The sequence below is a fragment of the Cygnus olor genome, chromosome 27, assembly GCF_009769625.2.
Source record: "Cygnus olor isolate bCygOlo1 chromosome 27, bCygOlo1.pri.v2, whole genome shotgun sequence".
In the NCBI taxonomy this organism is placed as follows: Eukaryota; Metazoa; Chordata; class Aves; order Anseriformes; family Anatidae; genus Cygnus; species Cygnus olor.
In genome coordinates, this window is record NC_049195.1 from 2710775 (window position 1) to 2727989 (window position 17215).

A 17215-nucleotide genomic window follows, 5' to 3' on the forward strand; every position below is an offset into this window, starting at 1 on the left:
CCTTTGTGATTGTAATTTTAAAAAAAGAAGAAGGAAAAAAAAAAACAGACAACCATTTTGTAGGGTTTCTTGATATTGTGTGAATGAAGGCATTCAGCTTATGAGCTAACCTAACTAACAAAAAACTGGAGGTGTAAGGTAAGTGTGTGTGCTTGGGTATTTATTCAAAAGGCTTTTGTCAACTTATGGATAATGAAGAAATAACTTGTTTGACTGTCGCAGTATTGTACTTTCATGGGAACTAGCTTGCAGTGGCAAGCAGCAAAATAAAATAAAAATTAAGAAATGAAAACATAAAAAAATAAAGGAAAATTAAAAAACAAAACTGCCAGTTCTTCAAAAAGTACTCCTTCAAATTGGATTAACCACTGAAGGAAAACTGACTTTTGCTTGATGATTTGGAGCTATGAAATAGGAAGTGATTCTTAAGATGACTTAGTTCATCAAAAATATTGTGACTTGTTGGTGCTACATGGTGCTTACCCTGCCTGATTGAAAAAGTGACATGCACTAGAAACAGTGGATCAGGGGTTTTTGCTTTGAAACGTGAATACTTAACCAACTGGCCAAACTTGCGTAAGTTACATGCTGTACAAGACTAAACACCTAGAAAAAAGTCTTCTCTTGTTTCATCTTGTACTTTATTTCTTGCCACACTGAAGTAGCAGGTATACGTGAAACACAATTTTCCTCCTTTCTACTTTCATGTGATCTTTTACATCAAAATAGTTTCCTGTCTGCTTTCTCTCTGGACACGAGTACAGCCCTGTAATTACTTGGACACAGTGGCCACAGGGCCTAGCCTTGGGAAGGAAGCACTGGCTGGCTGTACCGCTGGCAGAGAGCCAAAGCAAAGTTTGAAGCTGTTTGATACCTGCAAAGGCCTTTTATTGCCTGTAGGCTCTGTCACCATTAACGTTATTCATATTCTACGTGGGGAAAAATAAGATGCCATAAACCATCTTGTAAAATGCTTTTCCTCTCTGGGGGCTGTGCGAGCTGTGCCTCTTGGCAGCTGGGCCTTCTGCACAGCGCGTGCTCCAGGTACCCTCAGGTCAGGGCCAGCAGAGGAAATCCGGGGTGTAAGGGTGCCTGCGTACACCTCGAGGGGAAAAAGTGAGAACATTTTCTTAAGTGACAACCCAGATCTCATACCTCAGAAGTTCAGGGATATCTCCAATGCTGTAGCTATTAGGGCACATGCTTGTAGGGCATTAGTTCTTTGTGAGGTTCTCTTCTAGGCTGAGTATGAGGTGGGGCCAATATGGGGAAATGTTTGAGGCAGCTTTCACTGCTGTGGGTTGAAGTTCTTTGCCTCTGTCCCATGGAATACTTGGAGAATGCTTTGACCAAATAGGTGACTTTAGTGAAGGGGAGAATAAACAGATGGCAAGTCTTCAAAAATGTCTGACTGTTCTTGAGATACTCAATAGCTACGCTGCGTGGTCTGAAGTGTCCTGAGTGGTTGTCCTCTTTTCTCCTTCTGGCTTCCCTTTGTCTCTGCTTTTTCTCTCTTCTAACGTTTGGCTTGCGAGCAGTGCAGTGAAGGAGCTTTATTTCTTCTGGATTAGACCTAAGTCACTGGGATGGCATGTAAGGGCAGAGTAAGTTGATAGCGCCACCCCATACTGTTTGTACTTCCAACAGGAGGTGTCGGTGGAAGTAGCACATGGAAAGCCTTTAGGTTGTGTGGCATGTACTTGCTGTAATCCAATTCCTTAGACCATCCTTAGCGATGATAACTTACTGCTTTACTGACATTCGCTTGCATGTAGACGATGCTGAAGGACGTGGCAGTGGAGATATTTCCAAAGGAAAGCTGGAGCCTCTACTTACGAAAACTGATTTTGCTGTCTTGCTACAGATTATGAATGGAAAAAGAAATTATATGCCATATGCTCCAACATATTCTACCCTTCAGATGCTCTGAACACATGCTCTTGAAAATAACAGAGGGTGTTTTCCTTCCCTAAAGCCAAAGAATACATGTGGATGACAAAGCTGTGTCTGCTTAGGGTGGTGTTCCGAAACCCTCAGAACTTGCTCATTGCTTCTGTTGTCGCTGATGCCCTGTGGCTCTGGAGTCACCAAAGACCTCATCTTACCACTTCAGCAAATAGCTAAATGCTGGGGGAGGATGCACATGGAGAGCTGGTGTTCTTCCAGTCCCCTTCTCGCCCGTACCCCGTAGCAGGCCACCGGTGCACAAGAACTCTGCAAAGCTCGGGCAGCCCATCAGGAGGGGTACATCCCGAGCAGAGGCAGCTTCTGATGGCTCACAGCGTGTGTGGCAGTCCTTATTCTTCTATCTCCATGAGAACACAAAGCAAAGAACACGTCTGAATGGAGTTACGGTTTCCTGGTCTGCTACGATTCAGACGTCTCGTGGCTCACAGTGAAGCTCACGCAGGGCACAGCTGCCCACTGCCCAGCCTGGCTCTGCTGCGTGTCCCAGAGGTGCCTGTCACTGCCATAATGCTCCTTCACCAGCGTGAGCCCAACCTGACTGAGCGCTCCTGCTGATTCCTTAATCTGAACTGACTAAATCCTAAAGTGTGTACGGAGATCCACTTCTCATGCTATACATTCATGTTTAGATTTTCCCCCTAACCACTATTAGAAGAGGCTCATCTGCTCACCCAGGTGTGATACTGCCAATCAGCCTTGGGCCCATCACCTTCCACAGGTGTGTGCGGGTTTCTTTATCCATCCTCTTTACTGTTTCTAGTTTTTGGGTATGGAAAACATGCTTGAGGTTCCCCGCCTACGAGTGTTATATACATACAAACTGTAAAACATGCTAGATCCACTAACGTACAGTACGCCTATCGAAGCTAACATGGGAGCTTTTTCTTTATCCATCTGTTCTGGCTTAGCTAGCTTGCAGGGCACATGTGGTACAGCCTTTTAATTTTTTTAAATAAATGTATTTATTAGCAGTGCTCTTCACTGGAAATACTCGAATAGTATCAGGTTATTTAGTAAAACATTACTTCTCCCTACCTGATACTGATGATGGGAAAGTGATGATGTTCAACCAGGCTGACCAAATACTTTTAAGCAGCAGACCCATTTAGGTATGTGTACATTTCAAAGCATCTATATTTACCCTACGAATGAATACTCAAAAACTGGTGATGAAAGAAACAGTTCACATGGTAAGCTGTAACTGACTAGCACAGAAGGCTTAGAACTCTGGGTAGATTTCTCCCCTCCTAGTAAATAATGTTTAGGCTAAACAAGGTTCTAATCACTTAGAATAAACTCCCAAATGAAAGCTCAGAATTCTAACCTTGCAGAAATCTCTTGTGAGCAGTTGGTGTTGCAGCTTCGTTGCTTGTAATACAAGGATAAATGTTTGCAGGACCAGAATCTGGTCATGTAACTTGGCAGCTTTTGAAATGCCGCTTACTGAGATACAAGTCTGGTTGGCTTTATGAAGTTAGGTGTGTTAATACTTCTGTTCCACCAAATCAAGAAAAAAATGTTCTTCGGATTATTGAATACAGTTCAGAGAAGAACAGAACTGTCTCTCCAAGGTTGTAAAGCTCTAATTATGATATACTGAGCTTTTAACTACCTCCTTCTTGCCTTATGGAAAGAACATAGGACTAGTCAGATTAGATTAAGCTTCTTGTATATTCTATTTTAGCTTCAAGTACCAGATGCTTTAAAAGAAGGCACAGGAAAACTTTGCAGGAGGCAGATGTTTTGATTATTGATCATTCCCAAGAGATATCTTCCTCATCCTAATAATTTGTCCGATGGTAGCACCAATAACCTCTAGCCAGATTCAGAATCTTGATGAGTGAGTTTTTGTTACACAAAATGGTTCGAGTTCTTCCTTGAAGCCTGCAATTGGAGGCTCCTGATAATACAACTTGCTTTAATTCTTAAACCACAAAACTCGACAGCACTTTGAGAACTGGTTTGCATGAATTTCTGTAACTGCAGATCGAAAACCGCCTGCATCAGCACCACATCCATGAGCAGCACAAAGTAAGTAGAACCCAGCCAAGGTTCTTTGTGCATGCATGTTATATGACTGCACACTCTTAGATCTCATGGGAGGCTCTGTGTATTGGGAAAATGGCCCAGTAAAGGAAAAATCACCTTGGAGATGATGCTGGACCCTTATTCTCTCTTGTGTACTGTGACTTTTTTGGTGCCTCAGCTTCTTGGTCATCAAACAGTGTTGCATGACTTAAGTAAGTTTGTCTCTGCAAGTATCTTGAAAGCTTTACAAGCACTGAAATTTAGACGTAAAACCATCTCAAAGTAAAAGAAACAAAGGCTATAATTGAGCTTAACAGCATAATATTGGTCTGATCCAAAACCTGTTAAGTCAAACCATTTTGACAATGTACTAGGCTTTCAACCAAACCCCGTAACTTCCTCTATCTTTGTGTTGAAACCTGGGATTTATCCAAACGATGAAAGGTTATTGGCAAGTCTGAGGTGTCTGCTTATTGGAGTTATGCAAGGATGAAAAATCAGTATACTTGTTTCCTAGAAAACATATACGCATACCCGAGTCTTCTCTAAGAAATATATGCACATATATGTGTGTATGTGCCTGGAAAATTCCAGATTTTGGAAGCAAAGCTTTTCTGGGTAGTTAGCCCTAGCTGGTGGAACTGAAGTACAGCTGTACTGTTACAACAGTACAACCAGGGAGGCTCTAGATATCTTTCTAGATATCTATTATTCACAGGCAGAGCTGGAAAATTAGGAATTAAGTGCAAGTTGGGCACTCCTGCTACAGTCTAGTTTGCATGAAAGTAGTTGTTTAGTACGGTAACTTGAAATTCCAAATGGAAGTGTTAGGCTGTGCTCCACCAAAAGAGCTGCAAGTCCAGAGTGTTCCCAATTCTCTGTATTTTGAAACACTTTAAAAATCAAGTTTTTATCTATCAAGAGGCTTAAGCTGTGCTGACTCTTAAGTAGGCAAAGTGTCCCCGTGGCATCACTTCAGAGTGCCTATTGAAGTAATTAAAGTTAGACACCTGTTTAAGACAGAGCTGCATTGAGTTGAGGCGAGGAAAAAGAGGCCCTCGCTGTGCAGATGTTTAAGCATGAGGTTAAACATGTGCATATTGTCAAGTAATTCTTGTAAGGCCACTCTGGTGACTAATATAGGTTACATATAAGAATGTTTGCAGTATTGGGGACCGCTTTTATTTGATTCATATGTTAATGAGTGAATGTAATTCTGCTCTTCAGTATGTCTGCACTTACCCGGTTCTTGTGGGCAATGTTTGACAGCTGGAGTTGGGTCATGAGTGTGCATCGGTGGTGGAACTAAAAAGGCGTGATAACCTCAACTTCTCTTCTTCCTGAGGAAGATTAATTTGGGTAGCTGACATGCAAAGACATAATAAAAGCTGCCCTTGATTGTTTTCTATAAACTGGAAAATGAGACTACGAGCACAAATATACACCCACTTAAAGCATTTTTCCTGACTATGCCTGGTGGTTCAAACCTCCATGTGGTTAGAAAAACAAACTTCAGCACTAAGACTTCTCAAATCTGCATTATAAAATAAAATGGAACATATACTCCCGATGGTAAAATATTATTTGCTAACGTGTTCCAAAAACCATGCTAGGCAAAAGGCAGTAAAAGTATCTTTAAAACAAAACAAAAAACCTGGATATAAAACCTAGCAGATGTGTTTTTCTGTTCTACTGCAAAAAGCACCTACTTATCGGAGTGAATGGGAAACTCGGAAGAGGATATGATGGATGCAATATTTTCTCTTTTGGGAAAGATAAGGTGGAGAAGAAGTTATTAAATGTTTACTTATGCACTTGTAAGTTTGAAAGCATTCCTTCGTTCAACGCTGCTAAATGTGATCAGTGGAATCTCTGAAACTTGCACACTATAAGTGTTGATCAGTCGGGAGAGTTGACTCCAGTAAATGGCACCTTTACGATGCAAGAGGGAAGGGGGAGAAAGAGGGAGAGCCCAGGTACAGCTCAGGATTTTATAGCTGTAAAATCATGTTTCTAGATATTTCCAAATGCACTTGGGGGGGAGGAAGGGGAAAGCAATTTTATACTTGGGGATTAAACTTCTTCCAGCAATCAAATCGTGAGTTTGCTTCTGAGAGAACCTTTAGGTTTATTGTAAGCCCCGTTTTATGTACCCAATCCAACCAGAAGCACCTCGTTGTTTAAGTCCTTGTTTGCATGCACCATTCAGTTCAGAGCTCGGTTTGCTTACATGGTTTGGTTGCATGCACCTGAACTGCTTTAAACTTCTTGTATTAAACGTTTTAAGAAGCATTGCATATTCTCCTGTTTCAGTTAAATGAGGGTCTTGTAAATCAGGAGTACGTTCCTGAATCGGAGTGGATTTCTAAACCAGATCTTTAAGTGCTTTGACCACGTACCAGGAGCTCAGATCACAACCTGCTCTCGTTTCTGGGAGCCACGTCTTTGGCACAGGGCATCCTCTGCAAGCGAATGGTTTGTTTGCTCTGCTCTTGGGCTCCTGGAAGTTCTTTTCGGGGAGCTCTTTGTTTGACAAATACCGTTGTATTTCCAAACATGTGGTGTGTGCTTGCATGCAAACAGCCTGCCTTGTGCAGGACTTAATTTTAAGCTGTTTGTAACAGGAACGTTTATTTTCTGGTGCAGTTGTGAAGGGAAACTTTCAGTGAGATTATTGGATAAAGACGGAAAGAGTTATCAGTGTCAGAGGGAAAAGGATAACTTTCACCTGCAGTTTGTTCCCTTGAGACACCTGAAGGATGCAGGATTCTCCCGAGTGAGTAGGAACGCGAACGAAACGCTGCCTTTCCAGGGTCTTCTCCAGGCGCAGGTTAGCCTTTTTCATTCCCTTTTTCGCCTTAAACGTGAGAGGAAACAAGCGCGTTTTTAGGGTAATGCTTTGAAAGTACTTGATAATCTCTCCAGCCTAGGTTTCCCCCTGCTGCGGGGCCCAGGAGCCTGGGGCACGCTCCCGGCCGTGCCGGGCGCTTCTCGGAGCTGTACGAGAAGAGGATCGGCTGCTCGGGGCTGCCTTCTCCTGCCCGAGCTGTCCTCGGCAGGGCTCGCAGGGTTTCGTGTGTGCGTGTTTTCTTTGGGTTTTGGTTTGGTTTTACCAGGCTCGTCCCGCCGCCGTTCCCTGGCGGCATTCACCTGGCACCGTCCGCTGGAAGCGGCTCCCGTAACCCTCAGCGCGGACCCCAAGGCAGCGCGGTGGCAGCGACGCCGCTGCTCGCTTCTCTCGGGGAATTGCCATCAGGAGAGCCGGGCCGAGAGGGGCTTTTCGCAACTCTCCGTAACCCAAGTGCTTGAAACGGGGGCTCTGGACGCGGTGTTCGGCGTTCCAGCAGTGTTTAAGAAGTGCTGCCTCTTGCAGATGCACCCCAAAGGGGAGCGACTTCCCGGCGGAGCGATGCCTCCCCCCGGCCCGGCGCTGCCCTCGGCTCCCTTCATTTGTCCCCGAAGTGCCAAATTCTGGTGGCAGCTGTTTGGGGTGACGAGAGAGCAGCTCCTCTGACCTGCGCCGCTGCCCTCTGACCCGCCGTGAAGCCCTAAAAGCCCGGCTCCCCGCGGCACACGAGTCCCCATTGTTCCTAAAGCTGGCCCGGCCCCGGGGCTGGGGCTGGGGGGGCTCTTGGGCTGGATCCGGATCCGCAGCCGAGCGGCTGGAGGTCGGAGGGAGCACTTTCCCCATGGGAACCCAGCAGCCCCGCTTGGGGAATTCCGCAGGGTGCCGCTGCCCCAAATAATCCTAGTACACAGAGGGGCTCTCACCGGGGGAAAGGTACCCGTGCCTATTGCGAAAGTAAAACCAAATTCGCTGTAACGCGTCCGTTTACATTGCGTGTTCTTATTCTATTACCTTATTATTTTTTTTTGGGATGTGTCACCCTGTTTCCTGACCGGAGAAATCGCATCGCAGGGCTGTGAACATCCCGGTGTTGGCCTCCGCTCGGAGCAGCGCTGAGCTGCCCGTGCTTTGCTTTATAACGCCCACCTTGCCCCTGGCCAACGTGACAAATTCACCGGGTGCGCGTTGATCAATTTGGGGAGGGGGCTGCGGTGGGAAACGTCCTTGAGCAGGGATCGGGTGAGATCTGGATCACCTAAAAGTCTGTCGCTTCTGTAGGCAGAGCGATCCGGAGTGCCGGCTTTGCCCTCGATCGCGCCTGAATTAAGGATACGTTTTATGAAAGTCTTCGGGGAAGGTTTGAATTTGTGATTTTTGTTTCAGGAGAAGGGTATCAAACTTACTGGGAATAACCCGGCATTTAGCAGAAAGGTGCCTTCTGAAATCTAAGTGTGCGCGGGTGGAAGGAGTTAGAAATACGAGATCGATTTCCGAATTAATCTCATCCCGTTAAAAAATAAAGCGGGTTAAAGAGGAGCTGCGGATAATGAGCGAAGGAAATCCTGGCGCTGTCCCTTTAACTACCGAACATCTGATTCCCTCATCTGGCAGATGGTCGCTGAGCACAGATTTGCATTCATTGTCTTGAAATCTGTTTTCGCGTTGCTGTTAGATGGATTTCAGAGGCGGATCTATACACGGATCCCGCTACAAAAGGGCCGGGGGGGAAATATCAGCGAGACAAAGTGGTTTTAAGAAAAAAACCCAACTAAAACCACAGGTAGCGTCCTGCCTCACCGCCGGCTGGGCTGGGGGAGCTCCGCTTTCCTTTCCCGGGCCATCTTTCCCTCGGCAGGACCTTACGAGAAGTTTTAGGGCCGGAGCCGGCAGCGGCTGGAGGAACGGGGGCTGCCCTGTCCCTGTCGCGACATGGCGCTCAGGGTGGCACCCCGCGGGTAGAGCCTCCCTGGGCAGCCCCGTTCGTCGCTCGATCCGTTTCAAACCCGGCGCCCCGGCACGGGGGCGGCTGCTTTATTAATTAATTTATTCTATATATTTATTAACGGCTTTGCGGAGCCGCCCGGTTACCGCGGCTGGACCGCGTGGGGCTGAGAGGCTGCAAGCCGGGGGCCGAGCTGAGGTGCCCGGGATCCGCTACCGGACCCGGTTCCGCTCCGGGTCCCGGTCTCGGCCCCACTCCCGATCGCGCTCCTGGACCCGCTCCCGGCCGGGCACCGGGGCCGGAGCAGAGCGGGGGAGCCGCGCCCTGAGCCCTCCAATCGGGGCGGGCCATGCAAATGAGATGCCCTTTTATGGTACCCGGCCCCGCCCCCTGCCCGCCGTGCCCCATTGATGGTGTCGGGGCCGGGAGGCTGCGGCTCCTCCCCGGCGCGGGCTGCCCGCCGCAACGCTCCGGCTCCCTCCCCGCTCCCCTGCCTTCCCCGAGTCATCCCCAGCCCTTCTTCCCCTTTTTTTTTGTGTTCCCCCCCCGGATTGGGCAGCAATCAATCCTTCTCCCCCTGTCTTTCGAGAAACAGGTGATCCTCGTTACCCGCGAGCGGTTGCTGGATGCAGTTTCCTCGCCCGCGTTTGAATGATGATGATCCCAGGCAAGAGTGAATCAGCGTAACTTTTGCTCGGCGAGAGGACAAACTTTTTCCCCCTCACTGAAGGCATTAAAACACACGTAGCACCTAAAAGCAGAAGAAGTTGGTTTTAACGCTGAAGTTCTCCACTTCCCTGGGATTTGTGTGTGTCACTTGCAGAGGCTGCGTGTTTTTCTTCTCCTCCCGCATCCCCCCCCAAGGAAACTGTTGCCAGTTGGAATAGACTTTTTAAATGTTTGGGATTCAAGATACTTTAGGAAGAGGACCAATTCTGAAAGATAAATCTCTAGGTTCTGAAATGGATTCCGTCAGGTCCTGGGTCAGAAACGTTGGGGTTGTGGATGCAAACGTAGCAGCACAAAGGTAACCGTCACTGCATTCCCCCTCCTCTTCCGTGCTTCTTTTTTATTTTTATTTTTAAGCAAACCTTTTCCTTACTCCCTCTTGTTATTTTCATTTGACATTAAATTTATTTTCTCCCTTTCTGACACCCCCCTTCCTCCTTCCCGGTCTTTTCTACTCACTGAAGGCTCAAGACAATACGGCTGTTGCTGCGGACAGGCGCTCCAAACCCGGAGAGCATCAGGAGCCCGAAAATCCAGCGCGGGCTCGGATGACAGAGCTCCGATCGTTTTCCTTTTTTTTTTTTTTTTTTTTTTTCTTAGCGCAGAGGGCTCTCGCTGGGAACCGCTTGTACGCAGCGCTGTAGGCGACCCCTTCCCACTTTCGGGGGCAGACAGCCGAACAGGAGGGAACCGAGTTAAAACCAACTTCGGTGCTGCTCTTCTCCCCCGCCCGCCCCCGCGGTGCATCTTGGTTTCCTCAATTCAGGCGGCTCCGGGGCTACCGGGGGCAGCGGCCAGATCCCACCCCGCGGCCCTACGGCTGCTGCTGCCGGCTGCCGGGGCAGGAGCGGACCTGGAACCGCGGGGGGAGCCGCCGGGGCTTGGGGTTGGTCGCTGTGGGGTTTGGGGCCTTTTTTTTTTTTTTTTTTTCTTGTTTGGGTGGGGTGGTGTTTTGGTGTCTTCCCCCCCCACTTTTTTCCCCTCTCCTATCCTCAGCTAAATCTGCATAGGACCGCTGTCCCAGTCTCTTCCCTTTTTGGATGAGGTGATAAAAACTCCTTTAAGTACCATATATCTACTTGTCCCCTCACTCTCTGGATACATTTTTTCCCCCCCAAAAAATACCGGTATAGCGCCGGGAAGGGGAAAGCCGAACGAGCTCGGGGAGCCAGCTGCTTTTCAGTGAATATAGCGACAAGGTGAGGGCACGCACCGGCGGGTGGGACGTTGTAGGAATGGTAGGTACCTCGGTGCCCCCACCCACGGTCTGACCCAAGGTTTCCCAAGCACCATGGGAGGAGTTATCAGAGTTTTAGGAATGCCGATAGATGGTTTAAAAAACACGGGGGGGTGGGGGGGACCGGGGACGTTTATTCCCGGGAAAACCGAAAGTAAAAGGAAAGGGCTGCGGGGGAGCCGCGGAGGTGCAGCCGCGCTGGGCTGTCTGGGGGCAGCGCCGCTTTTATTTCAGGGATCAGTAAGAAACCCCAAATCCGAGCTCTTCGCTGCAGGGCGAGAGGCAGCCCCCCCCAGGTGCGGTTGTGGCAGATGCGGGGAGTTCACCCCGTGCCTATCTGGCGAGGGAAAGCACGGGGAAAGCTCCGAAAGCCTTGAATACTTGTGCCCGTGCAGCAGAGCTGTTGTGGGGACACCAAAGCAACTCTGCCTCCCAGCTTGTCCTGCAGGTAGACTGAATTTGTGTGTTCCCTACTACGGAGGTGCCCACGGGCACCTATTTTCTCTGCAGGAGGTAAAAATCAGCGTTAGGAGAGGGAGGCTCGGCTCGTTTCACTACCAAACAGGGCTGCAGGTCGGGACACGGCGGGCACACAAACATCCCAAGCCGGGAGATGCGTGGGAACCATCGCCGGGGCTGAGCGGAGCCGGGGGCTCCCTAACTCAAATCCTCGCCGGGTAAATCACAAACCGCACGCCCAGGCGCCGGGTCAAATAGCCAGCCGCTAAAGCCCGCGGCGACCAACTTTGCTGCTGGGGCAAGCAGGTGCTGCGCCCGAAACCGGCTGCCTTGTACCGCAGCTGGTGTCGGTGCCGGTGACAGTCCGGAGGAAACGCGCTCAGGTCGGTTGTCTTCTCCGAGAAAAGCAACCCAGGCTGGGAGGCGCCGGGAGCGCTCCGTGCCCAGAAAGGTGCCGGCCGAGGAGGAAGAAAAACACCTCACCGCCTTCAGCACCAACTTCTCGGGTTTAACGCTCCGAGCCCGGCGGGTTTTTTTGCCCTCGGAGTGCAGCTACGCCGCCCGGGGCCGCGCAGGACAGAGCGGCTGCAAATTTGGGCACCGCCGCCGGGGGAAGCGCCAACCTCGGAGCCGGCGGTGGCAGGGGACGGGGGGGACCTGGAGCGGCACCTGCACCGGGCCGACCGCTCCGGGCTTCTCCCCGAATCCCTTCTGCCTTGCCCGCTCGTCGTTTTGCTCGTACTGCTGCTGCACGGATTTGTAATGTCTTTGTCTCTCCCCCCACACCCTATCCCGTGTGTTTCCTCCACAGCGGAGTAGCTTTGTCCAGAGCTCACTTTGAAAAGCAGCCACCCTCCAACTTGAGGAAATCCAATTTCTTCCACTTTGTTCTGGCTCTCTACGACAGACAAGGGCAGCCTGTGGAAATAGAGAGGACAGCTTTTGTGGACTTTGTAGAAAACGATAAAGTAAGGCTTGTTGTCTTTCTTTTCCCTCTTTTCCCCTCCAGATTTCATCTCTTCTCCCTCACAGAGCTGCTCACCTTTAAAAATACCTGTTGTACTGGTCCTTAGCAAAATAAAACCAGCTCTTGGTCCAGGGTTCAGGTGCTTTGGAAAAGCTGCTGCCCTCTGTGTGCTGCTCTAGCTGAAAAGGCTTGTAAGGTTGTATCAGGAATACAAAGGGAATTTCACAAATCCACTAAAAATAGAACAAAAAAATCACGGGGGACAAAGAATGATTGATTTTATTTTTTATTTTAAAAATCAATCAGATCTGCCAACTTTTATTAGTTCCCTAAGAGGAGTGGAATCTGACCTGTAATGTGTCACAGTATCTAGTGGGCTATGTATTTCTCAAGGCTCCAAAGTCAGTGGCAGGATCTGAAAAGCATTTCTTTCTGTATTTTAAATCCGTGTGTTAAGCATTTCATGTTGTTTCATACTATTGTTTTTACAGTTATTTTCTTAGTCATAGAAAAAGACTTTTTAATTGTAAAAGATGCTCATAAATAATGCTTTTAGAAAATTACATTAAAAAAAATCCTGCAAGAAAACACTCTGTAATGTAACCTTCAGGATATAAATATCAATAGTGATTCCAGATAACACTGTTGCAAAGTAATGAACACGTTAAAGACAAGAAGCACTAGGTCTACTCTCAATCTGTTTTATATTAGCTGACTTGCAATGTGCACGTTCATCTTGTTGCCTTGAAAAACTTGAGAGCATAATAGCAAATAAGAGAGGAAAAGAAGTTCTTGAACTCCTCCAGGAAAAGATGTCAGCAGTATTTTGTAGTTTGTCCTGGGTCATTCGGAAGGTTAATATATCCCAATCAGTGAATTCACCCCGCAGAATTTTAATGAACTTCATTGTCACTTCCATCATGATTATCAGTTTTTGCATTTTAAATGTGCCAAATAAGTTCTGGAAGATTTTTTTATTTTTTTAAATTCTCTTTCCAGGAGCAAGGCAATGAAAAGACAAACAATGGCACACATTACAAACTCCAACTCCTTTATAGCAATGGTGAGTCCCCTTTCCAGTCATCTTCTGTGGGCACTGAACTGAGGCAAGGTTTGTAGGCACTGTCACGATGATTTCTAAAATGCACTGCAGTTCCCTTCTGTGGTGCCTCCTTATCACAGGGATGGGCTCTGAAGATTACCTCGTGGTGATGGGTTTGGGAAGCACACTAGAGGAAACAAAAGTAGCTGGTGTTGCTGAGGATTTTTAATAAGGCACTAGATGAAACTAAATGTGTATGTTCTGTAAGGAAACGTGCATGTAACAGTATTAATGGCTGCGTTTCTCTCCCGCTCTAGGTGTCAGGACTGAACAGGATCTATATGTTAGACTCATTGATTCAGTCACTAAGCAGGTGAGCACAGCTAATATATGCCGGGCTACCCTGCTCCACCTCATCCTCGCTCTTTTCTTCTCTTCGCCCCGCATGATTTTTCATCTCTGGTTCATTTTTGTCTCTTTTCCACATGTGTTACAGTCCTTATTTTTGCGAACAATTAAATTATTCTCTGAAGTTGTGCCCCCCTGGACTGTAGGGTTTTGTCCACATTTTATCAACACTACTGTATAAGCTGCCTTCCTGTTCAAAAAGGCTTTGAGAAAGGCATTTATTTGCAGATCATGACAAAGGTAAAAAGCCTTCACCTGAAATTTGAATATTATCACCAGCAAGTAAAACCCTGATGCTATTGACTTACCCCTTTTCTTCATTTTTAGCCCATAACTTACGAAGGACAGAACAAGAATCCTGAAATGTGCAGAGTTTTGCTCACTCATGAAGTCATGTGCAGGTAAGGTGACTTTATTAATGGCATACAATTTGTTAGGCTTGCTTGCATGGATGTTGGAAGGGCTTTTCTGATGAAGTTGTAGGCAGGACGAGTTTGATTTTTGAGTCAGAGACACTGCGTGTCAACCGACTTTTTTTCTATATGTGGATAAGATTTGATTTGGATTCGATACAGATTCCTTTTTTTGTTTGTTTGTTTTTTGTGCAACAGATTTAGCAGGCTCAGGCCCACAGCCTGAGCTGCATTCTTTTTCTTCTGTAAGCTAGGCCTCTGGATGTGCCGTCTAAATTGATACTTTGCACGTACTTATTTCTTACAAAATTCCTGTGAACCTTTCATGAACAGTTTAACTTAGACATTTTACCTGAAAACTAGAAGGTATTCTCCTTGTAATCTTCTTCGGTGAAATATTCTACTTTTCTTAATTAAATTAACATAATTAATTTTGCTTAGTTCCTCCCCTTCCAAAAATTCTAAGCAAGGAAGAAAACTCTCAAACCAAAGCCCAAATCCTTCCCTTCTATACTTTGTAAGCAATATTTATAGGACTTCAATCTTTTAATTAAAAAAGACACTATTTTTAATATGTAAAGTTATAAATTAGAGGGTAAAATGAGTTGAGGATGCTTTTAATAACATTTGTATAAATCTGAAGTTACATGTACCTTATGTATGTACATCGTGCTTCCATGGTAACTTATTACTTTTCCTGTTCTCATGTAATTAAATTTTTTTCAATACATATAACAATGCAAACAGTCAATGTTCTTATATTAAAATGTGCTAAATTGTGCATAGAATGTTCTTTCATAAGATGAAAGGCAAAACCAATCTTGACCTTTATTAAACACATTTTGTGATTTATTGTATTAGTGGGGGGGTGGTGAAGTAGTTGGACTGAATGTTGCTTCTTTTAATGCTGCTATTTGCTACTATTTTTTTTTCCTTCTAAGTCAGCTTCCAAGTTACTATAGTGGTAAGAGCAGCTTATTTGGGCAGGCTCGTCAAGGGGAAGTCTCAGTTTCAGCACTTAAAAGGAACAGAATAATTGATGTAATTGTTAAATGTAATAAGAATCAAGTAAACGCATAGTGTTTATCTGTTGTGCTTTGCTCTCCTTAATTAAGACGCTGAGCATTGTTACTTTTGAGCAATTATCACATATGTATGCGCAAACACAGCTCGTGTTGTGGATGGGCTGCATGCGACGTGCTCTTTACGAGGACCTATAGATGCAGTAGCAAAGATCAAAGGGTTGTGTGTCACTTTTTGGCACACCTGGAGGTTACATACAGATTTAAATATATGTCCTTTTCCTGCTAGTGAAAGTCTCTTCTATAATTAGCTGAATGTGAAGCAGTAAAATCTTTGAATTGCTACGCGATTGGGTTCTTGCTTGTGAGAATAAAATAAGTCAGCGGACTTTGTCTCTGCTTTTCTGTACAGAGAGAGGTTCTATTCTAGAAGTTAAAATAGCACAGCAAACGTAGTGCTTTAAAATAAAATTGGCTTGTTTTTCTTCCCTGCTTCTTCCCTCTGCCTTCACAGTATCAAACACTCTGTTCATCTCTTACATACCTGGCCTCCACTGGTGCCTATAAGCATATTCCGTGCTTGATTTAAGGTGGCGTTCTACAAATGTAAACCATTATTCAGATTGTGCTGAACTTTCCTGCTTGATAGATTAGCCAAGGAAGAATTACAGCTCAGGGGTGTCCTTTCCATGTAAAACACAGATTAGTGAACCAAATCAAAAGCGCTCTGCAGCCTAATCAAGACATTTGATTTTAAATGTCTTGTTTTCCTAAAGTATCTCTGAACAGGATGCTGTGTATCCTGAAGAGGCATTATACCTATCACTTTGAATAATGCCCAGGGAACGGATCCAATTCTAGTTAAACTTGACATTTTATTTTATTTCTTTTAAGTACAATAATCAAATGTTCCTCATTGTGTGCTGCTTAAGTGGCAGCATCAATTTTTAAAGCCCCTAGTTTAGTTTGCATTAGTAACAGTATATAAAAATTTAATGCACTGTACCCACTCTGCTGTCCAAATTGATGCCTCCTGTTTTTAAAAAGCAGGGTCTGGCTGTCTTTCTGCTTCCCTTCTTCCAATCTTTGCTAGTTGAAGGTAGGCTCCTTTTTTTTTTTGTATTTTTTTCTGTATATAGTCACACACGCAGATATTCTTGCTGTATAGAGAGACAAACGCATCCAAAACTCCGCATCTTCCACTCAGACAGTGACAGATGCATGCTTAGCAGGAAAGTTGTCTAAATATTGATACGGCTACAACAATCTGTCATACCAATTGAAAGTTAAACTCTCAACTCTCTGTAATTAGTGCTTTCCATGAGAGGTTTTATTTATTTATTTGCAGATCTGAAATTTTTCATTTGGGTTATTACAGCCTAATGGGAACAGTTCCTATTAGGTGGATCTCTCTCAAACACGCAGCCTTCCCTGCAGTGGTTGGAAATCAAGGTAAACAGTCTCCTCTCCTGGAATAACTTTTTTTTTTTCCCTTCTTCTTTTTCTTCCAATTATCAACTAAGAGGAAACTAGTTGTTATGCTGCTGCCAGCAACCCTCTATGCCCTCAATGCTCAGAGGGTTAAAAGGTATTATAATTTGAACAGAAGTAGTCTCAGGGCCTACAGCTGGCTAATAACAGAGTTGTATTGAGTGCAAGCAAGCCCCACAGCTGTGACTTTCGCCACAAGGCTCAGACTAGACAGGAGCTCTAATCAGCTGGGCCAGGCGGCCACTGGGGCCTGTGTCTTTATCGGCCAGATGGTGTGAATTTAGACACTTTTGTTATGCAATTGCAGGGAGGAGTTGGGGAGAAGAAAACAAAACAAAGGCCACCATGCTGTGAGCTTATTTGAGTTTGAAATTAGAGACAGATTTTTTTTTTTTTTTTTTTGGGGGGGGGTGAAGGGAGGGAAGTTGAGGGCTGAATTTTAAAACCATTTTAGGCAAGTGTGAGGGGGGAAAGGGGGCAAGTTTGCTTTGCCACGAGCCTTCTGGGGTGTTCGGTTTGTAGGTCTGGTGTCTGTGATAGCTTTTTGGGTTTGGTGTTTGTTTTTAGTTTTGCTTTCAGGACTGTTCGTAATGTAAACCACCATTTTTCCCATGTAGATCTAGTTAAAGAGCAAAGTGGTACACGTCAGTCTAGTAGGAAT

At 45.9% G+C, this 17215-nt stretch overlaps 1 protein-coding gene across 4 annotated transcripts in view; it reads left to right on the top strand.

The window, feature by feature from the left end:
• The first annotated feature begins 6594 nt into the window (after positions 1-6594).
• EBF2 (EBF transcription factor 2) overlaps positions 6595-17215 on the top strand; it is a 134463-nt gene continuing 123842 nt past the window's right edge. Inside the window, exons 1-6 of one of the 4 annotated variants that reach the window (XM_040538123.1) lie at positions 6595-6826; positions 9382-9813; positions 12023-12179; positions 13178-13241; positions 13538-13593; positions 13956-14029. In XM_040538123.1, the coding sequence (XP_040394057.1) occupies positions 9683-9813; positions 12023-12179; positions 13178-13241; positions 13538-13593; positions 13956-14029 (482 nt within the window). In that variant the 5' untranslated portion in view covers positions 6595-6826; positions 9382-9682. Of the gene's footprint in view, positions 6827-9056; positions 9814-12022; positions 12180-13177; positions 13242-13537; positions 13594-13955; positions 14030-17215 lie in introns of those variants that run through there. The other 3 variants (XM_040538122.1, XM_040538125.1, XM_040538124.1) reach the window with 3 other exon arrangements.